Raw genomic sequence first — 27048 nt, forward strand, 5'->3', positions numbered from 1 at the left:
AAATTAAAAATATATAATTTTTAGTCTATATTAAATATGAGTGCTGAGATTTGTAGTGTGATATTTTCATATATCTATCCACCCGCCTGTGTGATTAGTGAGTATAAGACATCATAATTATAGGAGATGTGGGTTAATCACTAGTACTTGGTTGGATAAAAAAAATTCTCATGATGTCTGGGTTGGTGCTTAAAGGGACACTATAGCCACCAGAACAATAACACCTTATTGTAATTGTTCTGATGAGTATAATCAGTCCCTTCATGATTTCTGCACTAAACATTGTCTTTTCAGAGAAAATGCAGTGTTTACATTACAGCCTAGGGATACTTCCACTGGCCACTCCTCAGATGGCTGCCAGAGGTGCTTCCTGGGGCAGTGCTGCACAGTAAGCGGCATTGCCATTCAGTGTCTTCACCCTCTGCATGGAGACACTGAACTTTCTTCACAGAGATGCATTGATTTAATGCATCTCTATGAGGAGATGCTGATTGGTCGTGGCTGTATTTGGCTTGTGCTGGCTCTGCCCCTGATCTGCCTCCTTGAAAGTCTCAGCCAATCCTATGGGAAAGCACTGTGATTGGCTCGGGGAATCACATCTAATGATGTCAGAAAAAGCAGGTAGCTCAGGGGTAAATCCAGCAGCTGCAGACTTGAATAAAAGTAAGATTTTGCTATATTTAGGGGAGAAAGGGGGGCCAGATGGTGGTTTTAACACTATAGGGTCAATAATACATATTTGTATTCCTGACCCTATAGTGTTCCTTTAAGCAACTACAGACATCCAAGTCATGGAGACTGTCCCGATTTCAGGATCTTGGTGGGACACCAGGGAACTTTCCCCAGCATGCACAACACGAGCACATCATTAGATGCGCTTGCGCTGTGCTGTGCGCATTAGGACCATGAGGAGAGCACTTATGCAGAATTATTGGGCAAAAAGTCCTAAAAGTGGAGCAATCAGTTTTTGAGTATAATGCAACAGTGTTTGCGATTTACAAGTCCCATTGGGATACATCTTTATAAAAGTTAAGGTTTTTTAGATACTCTTCAAAAGCACTGATTTTCAAGTTTCTTAGAAATAAACATTAAGCATGCTTGTGTGACTCATTATATTTTGAAAATGAAGCAAAGAGTGTAACACAATAAGCAATTATGACTTGCAGCAACTGCATATTTCAAAAATATATGCAAAATATATGCAACTGCAAAATAAAATAATGAAAAATATCTCAAAGATACATTTGATTTAACAACTTAATTCCTGATTTCTATTTAAAAAAAAGAAAAAGTTAAAATGGCTAACTTTTAAATAAGTAGTTGTGTTTCGACTGCAATTTCTTCAATTCAGTTACCGTATATACTCGAGTATAAGCCGACCCGAATATAAGCCGAGGCCCCTAATTTTACCCCAAAAAACTGGGAAAACTTATTGACTCGAGTATAAGACTAGGGTGGGAAATGCAGCAGCTGCTGGTAAATTTCTAAATAAAATTAGATCCTAAAAAAATTATATTAATTGAATATTTATTTACAGTGTGTGTGTATATAATGAATGCAGTGTGTGTATGAGAATGCAGTGTGTATGTATGAGAATGCAGTGTGTGTGTATGAGAATGCAGTGTGTGTGTATGAGTGCAGTGTGTGTATGAGTGCAGTGTGTATATGAATGCAGTGTGTATGTATATGAATGCAGTGTGTATGTATGAGAATGCAGTGTGTATGTATGAATGCAGTGTGTGTGTACGAGAATGCTGTGTGTATGAGTGCAGTGTGTGTGTATGAGTGCAGTGTGTGTATGAGTGCAGTGTGTGTGTATGAGTGCAGTGTGTGTGTATGAATGCAGTGTGTGTGTGTGTGTGTGTGTGTGAGATGCAGAGCCTTGGTGGGGGGTGGGCATTTTTATTTTTTAATTATTATTTTAATATATTTTTTTGTTTTTTTGTTTCATTAAAACAATTTTATTATTATTTTTTTTATTTTATTATTATTATTTTTTAATTATTATTAATATATATAAATTTTTTCGTCCCCCCTCCCTGCTTGCTAGCTGGCCAGGGAGGGGGGCTCTCCTTCCCTGGTGGTCCAGTGGATGGGCACTGTGTAGGAGGGGGCTGTGGGGGCTGCAGAGAGATGTTACTTACCTTTCCTGCAGCTCCTGTCAGCTCTCTCCTCCTCCTCTGCCGGTCTGTTCAGCACCTCGGTCAGCTCCCAGTGTAAATCTCGCGAGAGCCGCTGCTCTCGCAAGATTTACACTGTGAGCTGACAGAAGAGCTGAACGGACCGGCAGAGGAGGAGAGAGCTGACAGGAGCTGCAGGAGAGGTAAGTAACATCTCTCTGCAGCCCCCACAGCCCCCATTGTCTGTATTATGGCAATGTAAATTGCCATAATACAGACAATTGACTCGAGTATAAGCCGAGTTGGGGTTTTTCAGCACAAAAAATGTGCTGAAAAACTCGGCTTATACTCGAGTATATACGGTAATTCTCCCAGGTTCTCTTCAGTTCGTGTGCTCACAATGCTGTAATTTACTGCCACAACTACTTTGCTTATCTACTGCTGCAAGGCAACACGGACTCCGTTTGGCACAGCCATACATCACCCAAAAATACAATGCCCTGCGTGCTGAGAATTTTCTTATCAGGTCAATAAAATAACGGCTATTTGCAAAGTTAATGTTAAGAAACATAGATCTCTGGCAAAGTTCTAAAAATGTGAACTCTTTGTTCAGCTCTTTTGCTTTGTCAAACAACTTCGAGTGCAATTTTCTCACTGAAAGAGAGTCCCTACATTGTCTTATGTTTTAAAGAAAACTAGGTCAGTTAGGAAGAAAAGAAGAACAGATCCTGAGAGAGGGAGAGAAGAGGAAGCGATTGGGAAAAGGTAAGTTTAGCATGACAGTGCCACTTTAATTTCTATTTTGGTGACCCTTGCATTTAGATGTATTTATGCCACTTCTCTTGTATTTAAACCTCTGTTTTTGCCTTAATCTGTGTCCTGATTTCCTGTGTCATTGTAACCCCCGCTGTTAGAGGTTAAGAGAGTGTCCCCTTTTTCTCGTTTTATAAAAGTGCAGATTTTCAAGAGAACTCGTGGTAAGTTACACCCTCAAAGCTGTCAATCCGAGAGCTGGAAAGGGGTTCTTCCCGATTGTTTTGTGGCCACCCACAAAATAGAAATCAAACCTTGCCATAGTAAAACATAACACTGAGTACTTCTCTATGACAAGCAGTGCAGGTGCAGCTCAGCGCATGTGCCCTGCCTCCCTATCCAGGATGGGAGATCACCGTTACTGATGAACACCTGGTGAGGGGCCTTCTTTCCGCTGGACTAGAGGTAAGTTAACACTTTATTTTGTAGGATGTTTTTTGTTGTGGGACAGAGGCAGGAGACTCTACAATACTCCATCATTATTGATAAATGTATTTAATAATGTTGCAGCGTCTTCAAGTCTACTCTTATGCAGCCTCTACTGTTGCCACAACCCAAATGATATCACTCTCCAAACCCTGGTCACCTTGGCTTTTTTCAACAGCTGCTGAAGATCTTGCTGAGGGAGCAACCCATGGTTTTTCACGAATGCTGGGACTTCAGGAGGCCTCTGGGTTTCAAAGTAGACCGTCCCATGGATTTCCATGTGTTTGTGTAATACTGCAAGGAATTTCTCTTTACCCTAGAATAAAAGACAAAGTTGATTACTCCGCTGTAGACTGATAGGTTTGCCACTTAGCAAAAGTGACCATGTCCAAAAACAGTGTAACTTAAACAAAATTACATGCCACCCATGTCAAACTGTGTCGAATCTAGTGATGTCTAATCTTTAATGATCCAGATTATTGTTCACTGAATTTTCCTTGTTGTTCAGCTAGTTTAATGTCGCATAGAGCACCATGGGTAATGTAGTTCACAAACATCTGAAGACCCATCACCCCTGCTCAAAATTATGGACTGAGCAACTTGTACTGAAATGGAACTAAAGAGATAACACTTATGCTGATAGTCTCATGTATACGTAAAATTTGCATTGCTAAAATCGTGTGAATTCCTAGTGTAATTTTTTCGGAATAGTAAGAAAATGGAATTAGTAACATAAAAAGTTTCCCTTAATCTCTGTATTAAACTTTTTAGTAGATATCGGAAATGTTGGGAACAGGCAAAATTTAAACAGTGCACAAAAAAAACTGAATTTGGCTAAAGATAAACATGCCATATAGTAATGGTATCATGATATTGTATCAGTTTTTATTACACATATTGTAACAGGAGTGACCAATCGATCGCTTTCCAGCTGTTTTTGGACTACATTTCCCATGATGCTTTGCCAGTCTACAATTGAAAATATATGTCCTTGACGGATGCAGAAGTACATTTCAGTACCCTGACAAGGGACAATTATCTCAAGTCCTACTTTTACCTGCCTGCTCTTGCCTACTCATTTCTCTTCTTTGTTTATACCGGTTTCCCTTTTCGATGCTGGTCTTGTTTTATTTTTTTAGTCCATTCTCTCTTTCTATCCATTAACAATATTTGTATACAGATAGATTTATTAGAGCTGGTAAAACTCACTGCATGCATAACCCAAGATAATACCAAACAACCAATATATTTTTGAAATATCACGTGCAAAACTGAGATTCAGGAAATTAGCGAAGTACAGAAATACATTTATACCTGCAGCTACTCAAAGGCATCAGGGGGGCACACAGAGATAAGAAAGAAAAACATATTTTTGTTAGTAACACTTAACAAACTGACCAACTAAAAAAGAAAGTGTGTGGGGGGGGGGGGAATTAAATCATAGTAAAAGCATGACGGACAGAAAGCGGTTGAGTCAAGACCTTCTCAAGCATTGCATGATCAAGGTATCCGCAAGAGAGAAACCTATTCAGTAATAGCACTACACTAGAAGTAGAAACTTATAGACCTCATGATGGAGGGCTTCGTGAGTTTGGGAAGATCAATGCAACACAATGAGGGTTACATATGAAGAACACTTCTGGGGTAAACTTTAAAAAGTGAATCAGTGGGTTTGAAAATTCCATAACTTTTTATGCTGTGTGCATCAAAAAAAATAATAATCAGTGTTTGCAGTACAGTTGTCTGGGATAAGGTGTTTTTGTGTAATTCATCTAGGACAATGTTGACATTTCAGACCATATGTCAGACTAAGAACAATAAAGATAGGGATCTGCTATGCGTATTTAGGATTTCAGGTTGAAGAATACTGTGTGAACACTTAATGTGGGGATAGCTACGAATGCTTGGCCACTTATAATGAGTATGATTATCACGTACAAGGTTTGAGGGTTTGGTCTAGGCAAGTAATATATTACCTTCCACATGGCAGCCTCCTTTCCATACACTACTGCCATGTTCCTGACTTTGCTCAGAGCTACCTGCTGGCGCTCGGTCTCATTGAGTTCATCTGTCACAAAGCCCATAAAGGAATTATCCGGGGTGTGAGCTGCAGAGCAAGGACAGAGAACGTAGCAGGCACATACAGGTCACCCGTCGTCATCCGAAACAGTGCATTGCTCGACTAGACACATGCACCGTAAATATAATATGTACTACACGACTGGATTAGAGAATGGGGAAGTAATGATAGCTGTGTGATGAGTGAATGTAGGAACAGCCTACTTGAACCAATGTGACCGTGCAAGGCTTTTGTAGAGCAAGTTAGTAGAAGGCCAGTATGCAGGACAGATGTGCAATGATACAAAAGCATGTGAGCATTTCAAGGGACAAAGAACACAATAGCACTACTAGTTAAATGTCATCGCACAGACACAGTTACAAAGTGTATGCATGGGAGCCCAGTTTAAAAAAAGCAAATATGGCTATTGGGAAGATGAAAATGCAGTAACAGAATTTTATATGGCATGTCACAGGCAATGTATACATTCCATACCGGTACATTATAGCTAATCAGACCCAACAAAAACAAAACCTTTAAAACTCACGGAACATAGTCATGAACTGTTTAGGGTGCAGGTTCCAATAGCCCCAGTTGGTACGGTAACCATGGAGTGTGGCATACTCTTCGTGATTATACGCCGGTTCGGTTCCAAATGTATCCACCACGCGTAGACGGCACCTGCAGGAGGGGGGTGTTCATGGTGGAGACCCTCTGTAAGGGGCCAATGGTCTGTGTGGACTGGAAGGCAGGGATCTGTCTGTATTAGAGGGCGGTGGGATTAATTAGAGACCAGTAAGAGACTGGGGGTTGGGGGGGGGGTCGCAGTAAGGTGTTTGGATATTGGTAACCTGAGGTCTTGCAGGTTCTGGATCTCAGATAGAGATCACTGGTCTCAGATAGAAAATAGGAATTTCTGTTCTAAGTCAGGGACCTCAGTGTCTTAGAGTATGTGTGTCTTAGAAAGGGGAAGTCTGAGTATAGATGGTTGGTATGTGGTCAACATCTCACCTGTATTTCCGGAAAGACAGTCCCATGTGCTGCTTCATTTGTTGCATACCATGGTAGTCTGTATAGATGAGGTCAAATGGCAAAGGTTCTGTCAGGGGGCAATTTCCTCTCCCGGGAGGGACTCCTAAATAACTGAGGTACATCAGAAGAAGCATTTCAGGAAAGTCACAGCTCTAAATATTCCAAAGTCCATCGACATTTTTATATGTTAAGCTCAGGAAATTTCTGCATTGCTTTTCTCACCTTTGGAGTTCCTTGACAGATACAGTTATCTTCAGACTATGTCCTAGCATGTAAAGAGCTGCCAGAATATCTGCCCACTGAACCATCTCACCCAGTGGCCCGCCCTTTAACACCCGTGGGCTAAACACATCACCAGACTCTTCAGTCAGGAACCCAATATGGACTAGGATCTATGTAGAGAAGAAATAAGTCTGAGAATTGTGTCATTTTCACGGGAAGAATGATATACTTCAATGTATGTTAAATGGAAAAACATGTATTGAAGAAATATAGAATTAAATCAAATGGCTTGTGACACAACGGAGTTGATGAGATAACAGTATTTAGAGGGTTGAAGGAGAGGGTTAGGAGGATGAAGTGTTGTCATAAGCAAATTAAGATGATGCAAGACAGTGGAAAGAGAGAATAGGTAGATGAGGTTGAGCCACCTGCTTCTGCTCCTTTGATGTGTTCTCAAGATTGCTCTCCAACCTTCTGGCTCCAAGCAACCACTGAACCTCCAGTCTCCGTAGCCTTTTCTTCATGAAGATTAATGACTCCTTACCAGTCCCCATTAGGTCTAACAGAGAGGAAAGTTCTGTACGGAAAGCTGCCTAGGTGTAATAAAAGTCCACATGAGCTAAAATAATGTCTGACATGTCTCGTTTAGACAGTGAAGTCTAAATGAGCTACAAAACTCTGGAAATGTCAAGGCATAAAACAGCACATGATTTTACAATAAAAGCGCTTGTTTCGCTTGTTTTGTAAGAATAATGTGGTCAAAACTCAACAGATACAGCATTAATTGTTTTGCTTTCCCCCCTGTTTTCACGATTTATTTTTCTTTTATAGCAAATTAATTATCTGTTTGACACATTGTCATGGTGACCTGTAGTGTCATGTTAGATGTTCTCCTCAATGACTCAATGGAATCACTGACACTCCAATAAGACCTGCTTCCTGAACCCAGATCTGCTCCATTTGGCTTTATTTTTTTCTTTCACCTGTTCTACCTACTCCTGGTTTACCACGTATTCCCAAAGAGCCACGTTTTCTACGATGGTGGTGTTTGTAAATGTATTTACCCCATTTCAGAAAACAAAAGACAGGACCCAAACTTTTCAAATATTAATTTCAAAATAACTGCGATCCATGTATTAGGTCAATTCTAAATAATGCATTTATATTTCTACTGTTCCTTTCCCATCTACAAAGCTCAAATAAACTTCTGCTATAGGAAAACACATATCCCTCTCTATAAATTATTATCCTCAAAGTTTTTTCATAGTGAATTATTTGTAACCTATTTCATAATTAAAGAATAGTTACTAAGGCATCCAAGGATCAAAGAAGTACATAGAACCAATGTACACATTAATCTAAGTTATATTCCAATCTATGGTATTGATATTTATTGACACGTTATGGCTGCTGATGAGCCGTTAGCAATGTTGGATCAATAGGAATCCCACCATTGTGATTATTGATCCCATTATTGGATTGGTGAAAAGGGCTCTATATTTCACTTTAAACACTCACGTTAACAAGTGCAGTTTTTGCAAAGAAGTGTTATTGATGGAAACACTGGACATGTAGGGAACTGAACATTTGAAAAGGGCTTGAAACTATGTTTCTTACAATTAATTGATAACCAAAATTATTTGTATTTACACATGAGCAGAACTATGATTACATACAAATCAAGCTATGGATTTCTCATTACTAAATTATATAAATTAAAGGACGGATAAGTACAGTAACTACAATACATCTTAGTACAGTCAGTAACACAACAAACATATACACAATACCTGAAATATCAATCACTTTTACAAATATCAAAGAAGCACTTTAACTCTTAAAATTAATATATTTATTTTTAACAGTGGGGTGTTTAACACTGTTGTGGATTTAGGATTCCCCTGTATTATTCTCCTAGTAAGATGGGCTACTAGTTTTAAACCCTGCTGTCCGTCTAATTGACAGTCAAGAGAGCACAAGAAAGGGGATTTATAAAAGTGGTGATTTCTCTTATATCAGCACTTTTATAAAATAAGACAAACGGGATCTGCACCGCACCAGCGGATCCCAGATATGTTGCCACACTGCACGGAGCAAGTTTGGCTATTTACCCTGAAAGAGCACTCCTGGCACCATAATCACTACCGTTACGACTGTGTTAGTGCTTTGAGTGTTTCTTTAAAATATAAAAATGTCTTACCAATTCTCAACCATTCACTATTCAGTTGAATAAGATTATTGGCGTATGTTAGTTAAACATTTTGAGAAAACATGAAAAATCTTAATTATATGTATCTTATATTTTTTTTATATATATATGTTAGTAGTATATTATTATTCACACCAATAAAGAAATGGTGCATTTTATTTATTAACTATTTTATATAGTTTTTTGGGCTGAAAAACCCCAACTCGGCTTATACTCGAGTCATAGTCTGTATTATGGCAATTTGCATTGCCATAATACAGACTGGGGGGAGAGGGGTGCTGGCAGAGCTGTACTTACCTCTCCTGCAGCTCCTGTCAGCTCTCTCCTCCTCCGCGCCGTCCGTTCAGCACCTCGGTCAGCTCCCAGTGTAAGTCTCGCGAGAGCCGCGGCTCTCGCGAGACTTACACTGGGAGCTGACAGAGGGAGCTGCACAGACCGCGCGGAGGAGGAGAGAGCTGACAGGAGCTGCAGGAAAGGTAAGTACAGCTCTGCCAGCCCCCCTCTCCCCCCACTGAACTACCAATGCTGGACCACCAGGGAAGGAGAGCCCCCCTCCCTGCCATATATCAAGCAGGGAGGGGGGACGAAAAAAAATATATAAATAAAATAAGAAATAAAATAATAAAAAAAAATTAATAATAATAAAAAAAAGGGGTATAAGGACCACTATGGGAGGGGGGGGGGTATAAGGACCACTATGGGAGGGAGGGGGTGGGTTAAGGACCACTATGGGAGGGAGGGGGGTATAAGGACCGCTATGGGAGGGAGGGGGGGTATAAGGACCACTATGGGAGGGAGGGGGGGGTAAGGACCACTATGGGAGGGAGGGGGGGGGTAAGGACCACTATGGGAGGGAGGGGGGGGTAAGGACCACTATGGGAGGGAGGGGGGGGATAAGGACCACTATGGGAGGGAGGGGGGGTATAAGGACCACTATGGGAGGGAGGGGGGTATAAGGACCACTATGGGAGGGAGGGGGGGTATAAGGACCACTATGGGAGGGAGGGGGGTATAAGGACCACTATGGGAGGGAGGGGGGGATAAGGACCACTATGGAAGGGAGGGGGATAAGGACCACTATTGGAGGGAGGGGGGTATAAGGACCACTATGGGAGGGAGGGGGGGTATAAGGACCACTATGGGAGGGGGTGGGATAAGGACCACTATGGGAGGGAGGGGGGGTATAAGGACCATTATGGGAGGGGGGGGGTATATGGACCACTATGAGAGGGAGGGGGTGGGATAAGGACCACTATGGGAGGGGAGGGGGAAGTAAGGACCACTAGGGGAGGGGAGGGTAAGGACCACTAGGGGAGGGGTGAGTCAGGACCACTGGGGGGGGAGTGAAGGAACACGGGGGTGGGGAGGTAAGGACCACTGAGGGAGGAGGAGGGGAAGTCAGGACATATGGGGGGGGGAGGGGGCGGCAAAAAATGTTTTGCCTACGGCGGCAAATATCCTTGCACCGGCCCTGCACACACTGCATTCACACACTGCATTCATGCACACACACACTGCATTCATGCACACACACACTGCACTCATACACACACTGCACTCATACACACACGCTGCACTCATACACACACACATACGCACACACTGCATTCATTATACACACACTGTAAATAAATATTCAATTAATATATTTTTTTTAGGATCTAATTTTATTTAGAAATTTACCAGTAGCTGCTGCATTTCCCACCCTAGTCTTATACTCGAGTCAATAAGTTTTCCCAGTTTTTTGGGATAAAATTAGGGGCCTCGGCTTATATTCGGGTCGGCTTATACTCGAGTATATACGGTAATAATCCTGTGGTAATGTTTAGAAGTTCATTCATCTGTTGTCTGCCATTTTTCATTATATGATGATATTACAACGAATATTCAAGGCACCCGGAGAAGTTAGGTGCAATATGTTTTATTATACCACTTTCCATGGGGCCAATAAGTAATGTAAAAATGCTACGTTAAACTCTAGATAAGAAAGTATCACTCACTTCTGCTTTGATTGGTGTGAGATGCAAATAGCACGAAAAACCACTACAGAGCTAAAAAAGCAAGATAATGCATATCCAGTACCTGCTTTTTGGGAACGGGTTTAGAAAAGTGATTGATAGATTGATTCCTCCATGGAAGCACTGGGCAAAACCATTCCACCTCGCTCAAATAGACCAGAAAGGAGCACTCTGTGCCATCAACCCCATAGAAGGCATAACATGGATCCGAAGTCCAGCGAGATCTCATCCACTGCAACAGAACACAGGGGAAAATTGAGAAGGTATATAATATAGCCATTCAGAACAAAAGTATGTCAAGAGATGTAGGTCTATGTATGGGCAGATTCTAGCACATGATATAGAAGCAACAGACACATACAAACATCACAGAAGTGTGACTGAGATGATGCTTAAACTGGTTCCTTGTCACAAAACCAAATAAAGAATACAAAGTATATCAGCATTATACATACCTCAACTTTAGCAGAGCAGTCTGGATAACGGGGGTCTCGTGGTATCTCGCACATGTCTCTCTGTCCCTCCATTACTAAACAAAACACACAGAAATGACAAAAAAGAGAAGTGTCCATCGGGTTGAAACACAGAAATTGACTTTAATAGATACGGCGCATTTAGTAGCTCGTATTGCTCATATCATTGATGGACATCATTGGAAAACCCTATCTTCATACTTCAGTACAGGCAAAATGGCCTCAAACTAACCTCTTTATCTAATTCAGCTCAACTGCTAATATAGCAATAATTACAATATGGTAGTGGTAGGCATCCTTTGATATTGCAGATGTTTACGACTACATGTCCAATAATGCTTTAACAGCCATAGTGGTGGTAAAGCATCAGGCGAGACATAGTCCACAACATTTTGAGTTGCCAAAGTTTGCCTATCTCTGTGGCAGAAGATAATCCAGAATGCTAGAGAGACTAGCTTCATTTTCTAGTACTGTTGGAAACCTGAAACAATGGCTCCTAACCAATTTTCCATTTTGTCCAAGATGGATGCTGGAAGCCATTTTGTACTGAGCCTTAATGTATGTGTACAAGATCATTGAAGGGCAGTGTACAGATCTCACTTATCATGACTGGTTATCAATCATCTCTACTGTGGACAATAAATTGACATGTTATCACATTCTGTACACTAAAACTTACAGTTACACCAAACCTTACGCAATTGTGTGGTATGCGTTTTTAAATGAGTTTGCAGAATATAATTTAAATGCTAGGTCCTGGATACTTTTGATAATTAAAGTAATAAAATAAGTCCATTGGATTTCCAGTCCGTGAAAAATGTCACAACAGCTTTTGCAATCCTTTACTGGAACGAGAAAGATAAGATGACGGATAGAGGCAAATAGGGGCAATGACTGTGGCTGCAGTGCAAGGCCTACGAGGCCGACAATAAGAATAATGTTATTAACCACTGTATATTGTAATTTAACACTGAATCAATCATATGCCTGGCACTGTGGTTTAAAGAGAGAGATTTATCAAGACAAAAGCAGGTTCTATTCTGGGTCGAAGTTCTAAATATAGATCAATCACAATAAAAAAACAATAAAATTGGTTGATTTATCAAAATGTTCTTTTTTTTTTTTTTTAAAGTGGTCTGTTACCATGGAAACCTGTGGAACCAACAGGAACATTCTGTTGGTGACACCTCCCCTTTTATATTTTTACATCACTGTTTACAAAAGAACACTTTGATAAATCTCCCCCCTTTTCCCTTAACATTTAGCAATGTACACCCAGAATAGCACATATTTTCCCATTATAAATGGCAAATCTCTCTTTATTTAAGTACTTACTAGAATGCATTTCTGCACATACATACGAGTGCAAACTGGTCTTCTGCACATGTCTGAAAAAGTACATATGTAGTAGTTCATGGTACATAGTACATATGTCGTAGTTCTACATGTGAGTGAGCATTTTCTGGTGGAATTTTAGTTTGACAGGTCAATTGTGGTTGGTTTCTGTTGGAGGCAGAGTCAAAAAATGTATCTAAATTCCCTAGTGTTGTCCAGCTATGTATAAATTGCCCGCTAATTAAAACTGCGAGAATTATATAGGTTTAACACAGTCCGATGACAGTCTGAGAGCTATCAAAAAATAAATTGGTCCCATGACGGGAGGATTCTGAGTAAGAAAAGACTGGTTATTAACTGATAGTACACTGTATGTACATCTGCTAAGTTTCTTTTCATACTTTCTACAATCAAACAGAGTTATTCACTAAAATGTGAATTGTCAGAAATTCAAAGTGAATATTAAAGGAACACTATAGGGTCAGGAACACAAACATGTATTCCTGACCCTATAGTGTAACAAACACCATCTAGCCCAGCTGGACCTCCCTAAATATAGTAAAATCTTACCTTTATTCCAGTATGCTGCTGTTGGCTCTGCCCCTGATCTGCCTGCTTGGCTGACATCATCAGAAGCGGTTTTCTGTGCCAATCACAATGCTTCCCCATAGGATTATCTGAGACTGTCAAGGAGGCATATCAGGGGCAGAGCCAGCACAAGCCAAACATAGCCCTGGGCAATTGGCATCTCCTCACGAAGATACATTAAATCAAGGCATCTTTATGAGCAAAGTTCAGTGTCTGCATGCAGAGGGTGGAGACACTGAATGGCAGTACTGCACAGTGTGCAGCACTGGTCCAGGAAGCACCTCTAGCAGCCATCTGAGGAGTGGCCAGTTGCGTTATCACTATGTTGTAATATAAACACTGCATTTTCTCTGAAAAGACAGTGTTTACAACAAAATGCCTGAAGGGACTGATTATACTCACCAGAACAAATACAACAAGATATAGTTGCTCTGGTCACTATAGTTTCCCTTTAAGTAAATTTCAAATTCTAGGCCAAAATAGTCGAACTGAAAACTTAGATGATTTGAAGAAATTTTCAGATTCAACTATTTTGGCCTAAAATTTTTAATTCACTTTGAATTTACTCTGAATTCCCAACAATTCATATTTTAGGGAATAACACTTAAAAGTATTATTCCTAAGGAATAATGTTTCTTAGAAAGCATTGGTCTACGTCTCTTTGGCTTGTAGGTTATTCCATGTGCCAAACATCTGAGCTGATATATGCCCCTTCTCCACATGTTCACAAATCCTAATTATTCTACTCACCTTTCCCTCTCATGACACTGTTTCTCAGAATTTGATCCACCTTTACAGCAATATCTGACACATTCTGGGCAATTGCCTGGATCTTCTCCATAAGACCGACTGACTGAAAACTGCAGAAGACATCGTGATTGCAAATCAAATGTTATTCAGGAAACATAAACCCATGACAGCAAAGGAGACATACTGTAGCTCTAGGGTTTGTGACAGATATAATAAGCACATCTATTTGACACATCAATATGTAAGGTTACAGGGAACCACAAGCATTCAAGGACTTTATTCAAATCCCCTTGTATACATGTAGCAAGGCCGTAAGAATTTAGTAGTAACTTCACTGCAATTGTGAGATGTGAAGTGTAGCTTTGTAACTGGTGGTATGCCTCATAGATTTGTATCTTAGCCATGAAGATGTCTACGTAAGATGCGTAGATATATGAAGTCAATATTGTATGCAGGTAAAAATTATTAGAGTGAATATACAGGTTTAGTGAAACCATGATCAGTTTAGTCTGATGTCTTGGTTTAAATTGCAATTGGGCCATATTATATACTATGCCAGAAGTTTATAGATTTAATGATATATGTCATTCTAGGTGGAGTTCCCATCATCATATAGTCTTCAAGACATGCCAGCTGGATTGTCTCACTATAGATCTGAAAGGGACACTCCACTGCCCAAAAAACATGATGGTAAGGTCCTTTATGCATCTTGTCTACCATCTTTCATTTTTGTTACTGGACAAGATGTCATATTCCATTCTGGTATATGCATTTTTTTCAATTTCTCTTCTATGGCAGACAAACTGTGTGAGGAATTCACAGACCCGTCCAATGTCTGACCTCAGAATTCACAGACCCGTCCAATATCTGACCTCAGAATTCACAGACCTGTCCAATGTATGAACTCAGAATTCAAAGACCTGTCCAATTTCTGAACTCAGAATTCACAGACCTGTCCAATTTCTGAACTCAGAATTCACAGACCTGTCCAATTTCTGACCTCAGAATTCACAGACCTGTCCAATTTCTGACCTCAGAATTCACAGACCTGTCCAATTTCTGACCTCAGAATTCACAGGCCTGTACAATGTCTGACCCTTTGAATTCACAGACCTGTCCAATGTGAAGTGGCCTGCTTCCTCTGCTCTGCGGAATTCACTGGCATTCTCCAGTCGAGCTAAGATGTCCATTCTCTTCACCAGTGTCTCTAGTATGTCATTCATCCTACGTAATGCACTCCGAGACTCTCCTGTGCCTAATACTAAAAAAAAAAAAAAGACATAGAATTACCGTTCCTTGTGCTACACACAGTACAACAACAGCATTACACTTGTGAAGTTTTCATGTTTGGGACTGGATTAAAATTGGCTGTTGGAACCGAAGCTCCTTGATTAGTTACAGACCTAAGCTGACTGATGGTGCCATACTCTCAACATGACTCCAGGGGGGCACAGATATCGTCCATGGTCTGGTTGAGAGCATGATGGGAAACACCATCAATACACGTAACACTAAGTTGTATCTGATCTGTACCACAATTAAGTGGAGATTCCCAAATGTCTCATGTACATTCTCTTCTCTTAGTCTGGGGGGAGGTAACTTCTAGCACTCTAGATGTTGCAGACTACATCTCCCCATATGCTTTGCCAGCATCATGGCTGTAAGAGCATTATGGGAGATGAAGTTCACAACATCTGCAGTCCAGAAGGTTGCCTACCCTGTCCCTGTCTATTAAAAACAGATGCCCACTAATACAGGACAGAAAACCGACGGGCTTAGAAAGACTACGCTACCTTCAGATTAAAGCTTACTACATGTCCCACAATGGTAAGCGCCTGTTTCACAGGCCGCTCACACAGTTTGAGGAAATCTGCCAAGCTAAAGCGCACATAGCCAGAGGCATCTCTACGATCTACGCACTACTCCTAGCCGCAATCCGACCCGGGCCAGCAAGATATATGGCAAGGTGGGAGGAAGCCACCGGCGTCCCTCTTACGGAACCACAGTGGATGAAAATCCACATACTGACACACCAAAGCGCAATGAGCTCAAAACTCCAAGAACTTAATTACAAGCTAATGACCGGATGGTACAGAACGCCCGAGAGGATACACAGAATGAATGCAGACGCCTGCTGGAGATGCGGAGAAGAAACTGGATCAGACATCCATATATGGTGGACATGCAGGAAAATAGCACCGTTCTGGAGCCAAGTCCATGCACAGATCAAAACCATCCTAGACTCTGATCTCCAACTTCTACCGCTCCAGATGCTCCTCCACCACACGGAGATGCCCATATCGAGATACAAAAAGACGCTAACAAAACACCTCCTAAATGCAGCCAAATCACTGATTCCAATCAACTGGCGGACTACACGGACACCAACCATCCAACAATGGATGGACAAGGTAGAGGACATACACAGGATGGAGACCCTCACAGCGACCCTGAAGGGAACAGTAGACAAATACACGCAGACGTGGACCCCGTGGATGGATTTTCTCTCGCGCAACAGGACGTGAGGGTGCCGGGGCCCTTGTGCGGCTGGGGGGGGACCGTTCTCTCCCCCCTCTCCTTTCTTTTTTTTTTTCTCCTCCCACTCCGCCTCCTCTCTCCGTCATCACCCCCTCGCTCCTCCTCTCTGCCCTTCACCCCCAAGATACGCTGAACAGGGGTGACGAAACCTGCACAGGTGGGAGGGGGGGGAGGGCGGGGGAGGACCAAAGGCATCTGAAGCACGAAACAAACAAACTAGTGGTCAACCCAAAATGCTCCAACACCACAAGGGGGACCTACAGGCTGGTGATGGGAGGCAAGGCGGGTCTGATACCCCACACAACTGATAAGACAAAACTGGAAGAAATAAACAGGACATGGACTTGGGGGGGGGGGGAGGGGGAAACAGAGTGTATCCTTGGCATAGAGGACAGGAATAGACAGCCACAACAGAAGCGACAACTCGCCCTTATCCTGTGACAAGGGACTATCCTACAATATAAGACGCAAGCATAAGGCGCCCAGTGAAAACACATAGTGGGCCCAGTGAAACACATAGTAACACGATGTAATCCCAGAATGCAAGGGCGCACAATAAGGCCACACAGAAAGGGGGCAGACGACTAGCTACCAAGCATGATTATTAGAAAGCATCATAAAGCGAGACTCGACATTTACACAAAGCCACAAACGTCTCTCAAAACCAACAGTATAGGAGAAAGTGGCAAGTTTCAAAGCACGCAACACTGAATAGATACACAAGGTGCAAAAGGCATAGCACTTAAACACTGATAGCCAAACAAGACTAGAAATGTACACATGGGAAAGTACCTGTACCAATGTTTTGCATTACTTTTGACAAATTGGCTCTGTCACCGATAAACACAATAACATGTAACACTACTTAAATATGAAAATTAAAAAATAAAGATTGTCAAAAAAAACAGATGCCCATTTACCCATAGGACCCATTGACTGTGCTTCATGGTCCATACCACTGGTGGCAACCTCTTGTAAACCTTGTTCCCCATAGAGTTTCGTTGTGCCTCAGCCTGCTTGTGAAGATTGATTTAATGTGCTTGAAATTTCCGGTTTATAAATTTATCTGGGGGTGATTTTATATATGGTTGCAAAGTTTAGTTGCAGACGGAGGTCAAGCACATTCATTTGTTTTTATGCCAGGAGTGTTTTTCATCTCCGGGCCAATGAAACCCCTCTTCTAGCCCTGTCCAAGTTATTCAATGAAGCCTAAGCCTTGTAGTGTGTGAGAACTTGTTTCAAAAATATATGTTTTTTTTTTTTTTATAAAGTTTGTGTTTTTATTTCCCTTAATATGTGTGAATTCAATAGTTTTAAAATTCTTCACCATTGCTGGATTTTTTTAAAACTTGTTTTTATACAGTGTAAACTATGTTTAATATAACCAATTCATAGTATTGGGGTTAAAAATGCTGAAACCTTCAGAAAGATATTCTAACTTGGCCCAGATGCTTCATCTGATATGAATTAATATTGCAGATTTTACAAATATAGCTTTATGTTACAGTAGGACAAAAGTAAACACCAAAGGCTACCATGGCGAAAACACAACAGGGAATACGTGCAAGCTACATAAATAGACAAAGGGCAGAGGAAAGTTTTTAGATATTACCCCCATGAAAAATAAATAAATAAATGGATTCATGTTTTCATTGGGTTATTTCTTCTAAATTGTGACTACAAATTGTTGTATAAAAAATAATGAAAGTTTCTTTGTCAAAGATCGAGGGCTCTTCTGAGTTTAACTAACTTCAAACTAAAACAAATGGGGGGCTTAATCTTCGAAATGCTGGGGAATATTGTCTAACGGTCCAACTCCAAAATGCGCTAGATTGGATACATTCTCAACAAATATTCTCGGACTTAGCTTTAAAATCTTTTCAGGTGCGGCTAGACTCATTACCAGCTCCCCTTCATGGACCACACAATCTCCTTATTGACAACATCCTATTGAATCCCCTGGTGGCTGTCCCAATTATGGCCTGGAAATGATCCCGTTCCAAATTGTGAGTGCATGCTCTAGGCTCCCTTCACCTGCTCCTACTCCACAATCCTGTTTTTCAAAACGAGACCAACACTAATCCATTCACAACATGGCCGGCCCAGTGTGTTAGAATAGTAAGTTCTTTCATAGACTTTCATGCCCAGAAATGTCCTCCCTCAGGTATCTTGGTGTGCTTGCAATACAGAAAATAGGGAAAAAAACCTAGTGCAATATGCCAATCCAATAAGGTGCAAATAAGCAAGGGTGCTAACTGTTCACCTTTTCCAGAGCCAATATACCCGGTTCTCAGTGTATGGATTATTGTAGGGGACACAAAACCCTTCTTCAGAATGCAGCCAAAAGTAGTTGGACGGAGTCTACAGTCAGGATAAAAATAACTATTTATTAAGACTTTTAAAAACAAAAATTGAATGATAAAAATCCTTCAGTGCTAGTGCTCTAGAGACGCGTTTTTGTTGGACATTACACCGATTGAGAAAGCCATTATATCGGCGAAACGCGTCTCGGGAGCACTACTGAAGGATTTTTATCATTCAATTTTTGTTTTTAAAAGTCATAATAAATAGTTATTTTTATCCTGCATGTAGACTCCGTCCAACTACTGCTTACCCAGTCACCTCGAGTGGTGCCATCTGGTCCCTGTCCGCGGCATGCTGCTGTCCCCACTGTCGTGCTCCAGACTGACAGTGTTTCTGAAGCTGTACGCTCCAGAGCATCATCCTTATATGTGTGCCTGACCCGGTCATGTGACCCGGCACACAGTGATGACCTCGGAGACCACAAGGGAGGGAAGTAACACCTCCCACGTGTTGTGGTTAACACTAATTGGAGGTTAGGCAATCAGACACACCCTGTGTGTATATAAGCTAACCTCCCCCTTGCCTTAGTGTCCTGTTGTGGTCTTTGTTTAGCCCAATAGCACTTTATACTCTGTCTGATTAATTGGTTACCGAACTTTGGCTTGTCTTACGTTTACTCTATTTTCTCTGCTCCCTGACCTCGGCTTGTCTCTTCGTATTCCGTCTCTCTATTTCCCTTTGACCTTGGCTTGCTTTGACTATTCTTTTGCATAGCCCGGCCATTCTAAGGACCGGTATTGCAATTCTGTCTGTTGTGTCCTGTCTGTGTGTTAGGTTCCCTACCAATCATGACAAGATTTAAGGACGCAGTAACTGAACTGAAAACATAGCTGACTTCAAGAATTTTTCCAGTTAAACTATTGTGACCTTAAATTTGAAAATCACTTTGAATTCTCTCTTTAGTAAATAGCCCTGTAAGTCTGAACATTTCTGATGGCGGTCTCGAGAGCGGCAGTCAGTAGACAGCTGTTTTCCTTAACTGCATGTAGAAAATATTAGGGAAAACCTGGAGAGAAGGATAATTTCTGAAACCTAGGAAACTGAATATGCATTTCAAGTAAACATGAATGCAGTGCCTTTAATGTGACAGAACTACTGCATGAAAAATCTGTTTTTCTATACATCTCCATGACAACTAATGATCCCAAGATTTTTATACTTGAGGAGTATAATTTAGGGTCAAGCTATTTTCACAATATTAGAATATCTTATTCCTGAACATTTACCGCTTCTACAATAATCTTTTATTAATTTTTAAATTCACATGTCTAATCAGTCTTTCAAACACTTTCCTATTCTCAATTGTGTTGTCAATTTTGCCATTTCAGCTCTGGTAAAACATTAGGCCCACGGGATCTTGGAATTCTCTGTATGCATACATAATAATACTCAGATCAACAACGCTGAATTTGTTTCCTCACGAGACGATACAGTGATAAAGGCAACGAGACTCAATAACACAGAATCTGTCTGTATAACTTACAGATACAAAGGGGTCAAAGGAAAGAGACATTGCGAATGTCCTTCCAGCGCAAAGAAACCTCTGAAATAAACAAATCCATCCTTGGTGCATGAAATCTCACTGGCATATGAAGAAAATACACATAATACCCTCTTTTTGATATTTGAATTAGAAATGCCACTAGTTAAAGGAACACTACAAACACCATAACCACTACAGTGTGCTACTTCCTACAGAAAGCCAGAAACTCACTGTCTGAGCTAAGCCCCCCCAATGCAGGGCTTAGCTCATTGGCTGAGAGCAATCAACTATCAAGGCTTAGCTAAGGAGAAGCCTCTAAATGGAGGAGCCTGTTTAGAAGCTTCAGGCTGATGTAAACATTCTAAAACGGTTTGACTTCTTACAATAGGGGGCGCCAGTGTTATGCACACTTGTAGAAATGACATAAAATGTGTTGATTGACCGCAATTTACCCCTAAGTAAACTACAGTTACCTGTTTTAAAGCATTATATGGTTATTTCCTGCAGGGCCGGCCTTAGGGGTGTGCGAGCTGTTCGGCCGCACAGGGCGCCATGGAGCAGGGGGTGCCCTGCGGCCGCATAGCTCACACGGCAGGGGCGTATTAGCCGCGAGGCTAACAAGGCATTTGCCTTGGCTGCATTTTCCAGGGGGCGGCAAAAAAAGCCGCCCCCAAATGCCCAAGGCAAATGTCTTGTTAGCCTTGCGGCTAACAGACATGCTAGGCGGTCGGGCAGCGCTGGCGGGCGGCTGGCGAGGGAGCACTTCCTCTGAGCTGTCTGCTCAGCTCCCTCGCGCGCCGCACAGTGAGGCTGGGAGCCGGAATATGACGTCATATTCCGGCTCCCAGCCTCACTCTGAGGCGCGCGAGGGAGCTGAGCAAACAGCTCAGAAGAAGTGCTCCCCCGCCAGCCAGTGCCGCTCGCCCAGCAGCCACTGGACCACCAGGGAGGAAGAGACATCCCCCCCAGCATTCCCAAAGGTAAGGAGGCTGGGGGGGGGGGGTGTTTAAATAATTTTTTAAAAAATGTGTTAATGTGGGTGAGTGTGTATGTGTCTGTGTCTGTTAGTGTGTGTGTCTGTTAGTGTGTGTCTGTGTCTGTTAGTGTGTGTCTGTTAGTGTGTGTGTCTGTTAGTGTGTTTCTGTTAGTGTGTGTGTCTGTTAGTGAGTGAGTGAGTGTGTGTCTGTGTCTGTTAGTGTCTGTGTCTGTTAGTGTGTTTGTCTGTTAGTGAGTGTGTGTGTCTGACTGTGTGTGTGTGTGTGTGGCTGTCTGCCTATGTGTGTGTGTGTGTGTGACTGTCTGCCAGTGTGTGTGTCTCTGTCTGTGTGTGTTTGTGTGACTGTCTGTGTGTGGCTGTCTGCCTGTGTGTGTGTGACTGTCTGACAGTGTGTGTCTCTGTCTGTGTGTGTGTGTGACTGTCTGTGTGTGGCTGTCTGCCTGTGTGTGTGTGTTTGTGGCTGTCTGCCAGTGTGTGTTTGACTGTTTGTCTGTGTGTGTGACTGTGTGTGTGTGTGGCTGTTTGCCTCTGTGTGTTTGGATGTCTGCCTGTGTGTTTGTGTGTGGCTGTCTGTGTGTGACTGCCAGCCTGTGTGTGTGTGGCTGTCTGCCTGTGTGTGTTTGTGTGTGTGTGGCTGTCTGCCTGTGTGTGTGTGTGTTTGTGTGTGTGACTGCCTATGTGTGACTGTCTGGGCAGACTAGATGGGCCGAATGGTTCTTATCTGCCGTCACATTCTATGTCTGTGTGTGTGTTTGTGTGTGGCTGTCTGTGTATGACTGCCTGAGTGTGTTTGTGTGTGTGTGTGTGTGTGTATGGCTGTCTGCCTGCGTGTGTGTGTGACAGGGTGTGTGGGAAGGGGGAAGGAGTGGGGGACGGGAAGGGGGGGCGCTGTGAAGATTTTTCGCACAGGGCGCCCAAATGCCTAAGGCCGGCCCTGATTTCCTGCACCAAAAATGACGGGAAGTACTTCTATCTAAAAATCGATCTAAACACCAATTATTAGTTAGTGAATAGAGGGGAGAATTTGGAAGCAGATATGCTGCTGCGTTTTACAGGACTGAGAGGTTGACTTGTCCATGAACAAGAGGGTATGTTGTTCTATTTTACTGATATCGCAAGCATATACTTTAACCCTGAATATATCCGACAAAAATATTTTACCTCTTGGGGTCCAATGTTGAATTCTCTCTGGAGAGTATCACCTATCCTCCACACCAGCTGGGAGGTCCCGGCATGGAGGATCGGCAGTACTCTCCAGGGAAAATCCGAAATTGGCCTGCAAGAGGTAAAATATTTTGTCCAACATATTCCGACATAGGACTGCTAAGAGCTAAACTTATAAACTCTGCTATATATTATTATAATGGATTAATATGTTTGTTTTTTTGGTCTATATTTATATATATTCAATAAATGTAAAAAAAAAGACAAAACGTTATGGCTTCAAAAGCAATCCTTATTTATTTTTTATTGTATTCTTAATTAGTTATATGTTTTAAATAGAGAAAATCTTACCAACTATATAATATTTTTGCTTAAGATATCTGTACGGTCAGCCCTGCTAAATTCTACGCTACAAGACTTTATAGCGGTAAATCGGAGTACCAGCGGTTACACCAGGGCACTGTAGCATGCTGTAGTGGTTATAGTACATGGAGTGGTCCTTTAACGAGCATGACTACTGTGAAACACACATCTGCAGAGTGACACGGTGATTGAGAGAGGAGGAATGTTTCAGACACACAGCTCCATCCTCGGGATTACATAGTGACACTGGCAAGGTTCATACATAAAACATGCATTTGTATATATAATTATATCTCTCGGCGTGGGGAGTGCGGCGGGTTTTGTATCACTCCTTGTTTTCCTGAATCCCTGGGGTCTCTGCCATTCCTCACAAAGCAGGAGAGGGAGAATTTACTGGAGGGGCTTATGAAGTTGTCTTTGATTCTGTTTCACAACAGCTCCCAGAAGACCGTAAGCTGCTGTGGCAATATCCTCCTCCTGCCATGCGGAAGATTTCATTATCTTCGTAAAGGAATACGAGAAGCAATCTCTGCATGTGAGAAGTGATGTAGTGCATCAACGCTTGTTCTTTCTTTGTTTCCCTTCAGCGATGTACGCTTTCAATGTTTTCCATCTTTTGCTCATTTTATGATACCTGTTTCTCAGGCTCATATTGCACTTCATGACTACTTTATACATAAATGTGTGTATTCATGTTTATCTTGTTTTTGTAAGCCAGAAGCGGTCTCACTGCCGTCTGGATGGATTTGGCAGAACGAAGCAGGTTCCTCGACATCTAATATGCATCAGCTATGCTGTCATTAGTCAATATACCATTTATTTTACTGTCTATAAACTCTAGGGTACGTAAAAAAACCACCTGATTGTGCAAAATTTTAAAATGCACAAAAGTGCATGCTTTTTTCATGATCCTTGGTCTGGTTTTCTGTTGTGTAAAAAATCTGCTAAAAAGTGACACAATTTTCTTTGTACCATTTTCACAGATTCTTCAAATTAGAGCCTTATTACATATTATGTGACTAACGCAGCAGCCTAAAGCTCAGGCACAGACAGAACGCTTGTTTTACCCTGGATCTCAGACTCTGATAGTGCTCTCCTGGAGCCAGCAGGAAATCGAGAGCTCTCCATGCACAGCCTTGGGTTTTTTGTTAGGGAACATTATGGCCTATACCTGTATCTGATATTGGTACAGATGATGTAACTACCACACCGGACCACCAGGGTTCCAGCTAACCCTTCACTGGACCACAAGGGAAAGTAAGCAAACATGAGGGCTCAAAACATACACACAACGCTCAGCCACACTCTAACTCCCCTAGACTCACATACACAATTCAGCCACCAAAGGCACAACACTCAATCAGCACACACAGCCCCCCATACAGCTATTAGTCCCCTCTACAGACACAACACTCAGTCAACACACATACCACTCATTAAGACACAGTCCAGGGCTCTAGATGGGGCTCCAATCTGACACCCTGCCTAGGTCATGTGAAAATTCCCTACCTCCATCACTTTCTGTGACGCAGCCGCAACGGAAGTGAGCCGAATCACTTTCAGTGTCACCAGAAATGGCGGGGGTAGGGAATTTTCACGGGACAGTGTTTTTTTGATCGAACACTGGCTTTGCTTCAAATACATTATGTAAATTGCTCAGTAAAAGCTAAGATGCCCTCCATGTTTTCGGTGTAGAAAAGAGCAGGGCTTTTGGTAACTGTGGTCTTTCACTTTCTTAGTAGATAGCTCCATAATCCTCGAGGGATTGCCACAAGGATACCAAAAATGAGCTAGGTGCTAAACAGCTTCCTAATTTGGTACCCTGAAATACAGAAATCCCACAAGAGTACAAATTTAGGGAGTTATCTAATAAACGGCAGCATGGAAGCCGTGGCACAGATCGTATTTCATTTATCTGAATGAAATTCCGAAACAAAAATAATGACCAAAATTTGTTCTAAAACGAATAGACAAATGGACATAAAAAATTTTTCTCAGTCCAAATATGTTCAGATGAAATTAAAATGTCAGCGACGCCCAAATCTAATACGCACCATACATATTTAATCCTTTATATGTTTACCGCAGTAAAAAACAAAGAAAGGTTGCGCCAAAATTAAAAAATAATCAATAAAAAATATAAAAAAATGTAAAATAATAATAATAGTAGATAAGTTCCAATGAGTGTCAGGAGGTCAAATGGTTTTAGTCTCTAATTCCGCTGTGGGGGTGACTTCTCTTGTTGTAGTGGTTCACACCGTCTCGTGATATGGAAGACACAAGAAGAGAGGACCAATCGTGCGGAGTGTATTACAGTAATGGCGCCAAAATGACATCATTGTTTGGTGGCCAATCAGAATCATACATTGTACATTTAAAAAAACGGATTTAAAATGTACAATGTATGATTCTGATTGGCCACCAAACAATGATGTCATTTTGGCGCCATTTTTTAAAGTACTAGTGTACCTATATATACTATTCATGTGCCAGGATATATGTTATACCATTTTGATAAAGCCCCAGCGGTGAAACACGTTATGGTTATTTTATATTGTGTTTTATATGAATAAATTATTTTTTGGTTAGATATATGCACCATTATCATTTTTTACACACAATTATAATTTTTATCATTTCAACAATTTTTCCTGGCATTTTTATACTATATATCCTGAAGTGGGGATTATACCACTAACACTACCCTAAAAGTGCAGTGTGACCTGCACTTCTATTGTGAGTATATTTTATCTTATTTTATTCACCACCTCAATAATACCACCAGAGAGCACTATCTGCTGTTTTTATCTTCTTCTTCTGAAAGTTGGACCGAACCCCTGGAGGACAAACGCCAACACGTCCTGTAAGCGGGGATTATTCCGCTATATGCCTACAAACCCAGAGCTGGCTATAGCTCATCTAAATGTGAGTGAAATACATATTATTTAATACTACTATATTTACTGTAATACACTCCGCACGATTGGTCCTCTCTTCTTGTGTCTTCCATATCACGAGACGGTGTGAACCACTACAACAAGAGAAGTCACCCCCACAGCGGAATTAGAGACTAAAACCATTTGACCTCCTGACACTCATTGGAACTTATCTACTATTATTATTATTTTTAAAAATTGTATATTTTTTATTGATTATTTTTTAATTTTGGCGCAACCTTTCTTTGTTTTTTACTGTGTATTCCTTATATAGAGGGTTAGAGGGTTACCCTCTACAAGGTCGCTGCCTGTCCAATATATTATTAGCGCTAACCTACACCCCTTTTTTTTTTTTTTAAATCTGTCTTTTATTGAGGCATTAGTTAATTGGGGTACAGAATAAAAGAGGGGGTGTACAGTTTCATACAGCTTGGGGTCACGTCAATACAGTACATCATCTCTCATGAGAAACTGCCTCATTTTATATTTTTAAGCATTCAATAAAATTACGAACACGAGGAAAGCATTTATAATAAAGTGGAGAGCCTTAAGCAGGTCACCAAAGCCTCTCTATGAGCTCAAAGCAAAGGTTCTATATGCAACTTGGATAGGTCGTGTAAAACAGGCTAAACATTGTTAAAGATAAGGTTGCTTTGGTGATAGTCAAGAGTAGGGTGCATGCTGGACATGGTTCAACTGCGAATACCTATGTGGTATCTGTTTAGGTACATGCTAGGTATTATGCAGTTGGCCCCGTGGAAATGCTAGTCGCTTACATAGGAGGTACACATGTTTTTAGGATTGGCCCTGGGAGTCTGGCCTGTAGTTAAGTATACGTAAAATATATATCATGCTATGCAGAGGCCAATGAGTGAGTGGCCGGGAGGCAAGGAAGACATACCAAGGGGAGCAAACAGGCATCCTACGCTAGTACGAGTTGCTGAATACATGTTTAAATACAAGCTAGATATGGGGGCTAGATAACCTGGCTCCTTAGACTCGTACAGCCTCACATGTGTGTCGTTGGTAGGGCAGGGAAGCTAAGACCGGCACCTTGTGTCCGGTACAGGTGAAACTTCGTTAGATTTCGCCCAGCGTCAAAGGTTATGATGGGCCAACAGGGTAAGCAAAAATGATAGTCTCGTCTTTTGGTATGGG

The 27048-nt window shown here is 41.6% G+C and overlaps 1 protein-coding gene across 1 annotated transcript in view; it reads right to left on the reverse strand.

The window, feature by feature from the left end:
- Window positions 1–27048, reverse strand: part of MGAT5B (alpha-1,6-mannosylglycoprotein 6-beta-N-acetylglucosaminyltransferase B) — a 112242-nt gene that overhangs the window by 42304 nt on the left and 42890 nt on the right. The window contains exons 4-14 of the mRNA XM_063459189.1: window positions 15159–15306; window positions 14046–14155; window positions 11355–11428; window positions 10964–11131; window positions 7101–7265; window positions 6673–6842; window positions 6430–6561; window positions 5966–6099; window positions 5336–5466; window positions 4674–4679; window positions 3520–3675 (exon numbers count right to left, since the gene is read on the reverse strand). Of these exons, the coding sequence (XP_063315259.1) occupies window positions 3520–3675; window positions 4674–4679; window positions 5336–5466; window positions 5966–6099; window positions 6430–6561; window positions 6673–6842; window positions 7101–7265; window positions 10964–11131; window positions 11355–11428; window positions 14046–14155; window positions 15159–15306 (1394 nt within the window). The remainder of the gene's footprint in view (window positions 1–3519; window positions 3676–4673; window positions 4680–5335; window positions 5467–5965; window positions 6100–6429; window positions 6562–6672; window positions 6843–7100; window positions 7266–10963; window positions 11132–11354; window positions 11429–14045; window positions 14156–15158; window positions 15307–27048) is intronic.

This window comes from Pelobates fuscus, chromosome 6 (genome assembly GCF_036172605.1).
Source record: "Pelobates fuscus isolate aPelFus1 chromosome 6, aPelFus1.pri, whole genome shotgun sequence".
NCBI classification, from domain to species: domain Eukaryota; kingdom Metazoa; phylum Chordata; class Amphibia; order Anura; family Pelobatidae; genus Pelobates; species Pelobates fuscus.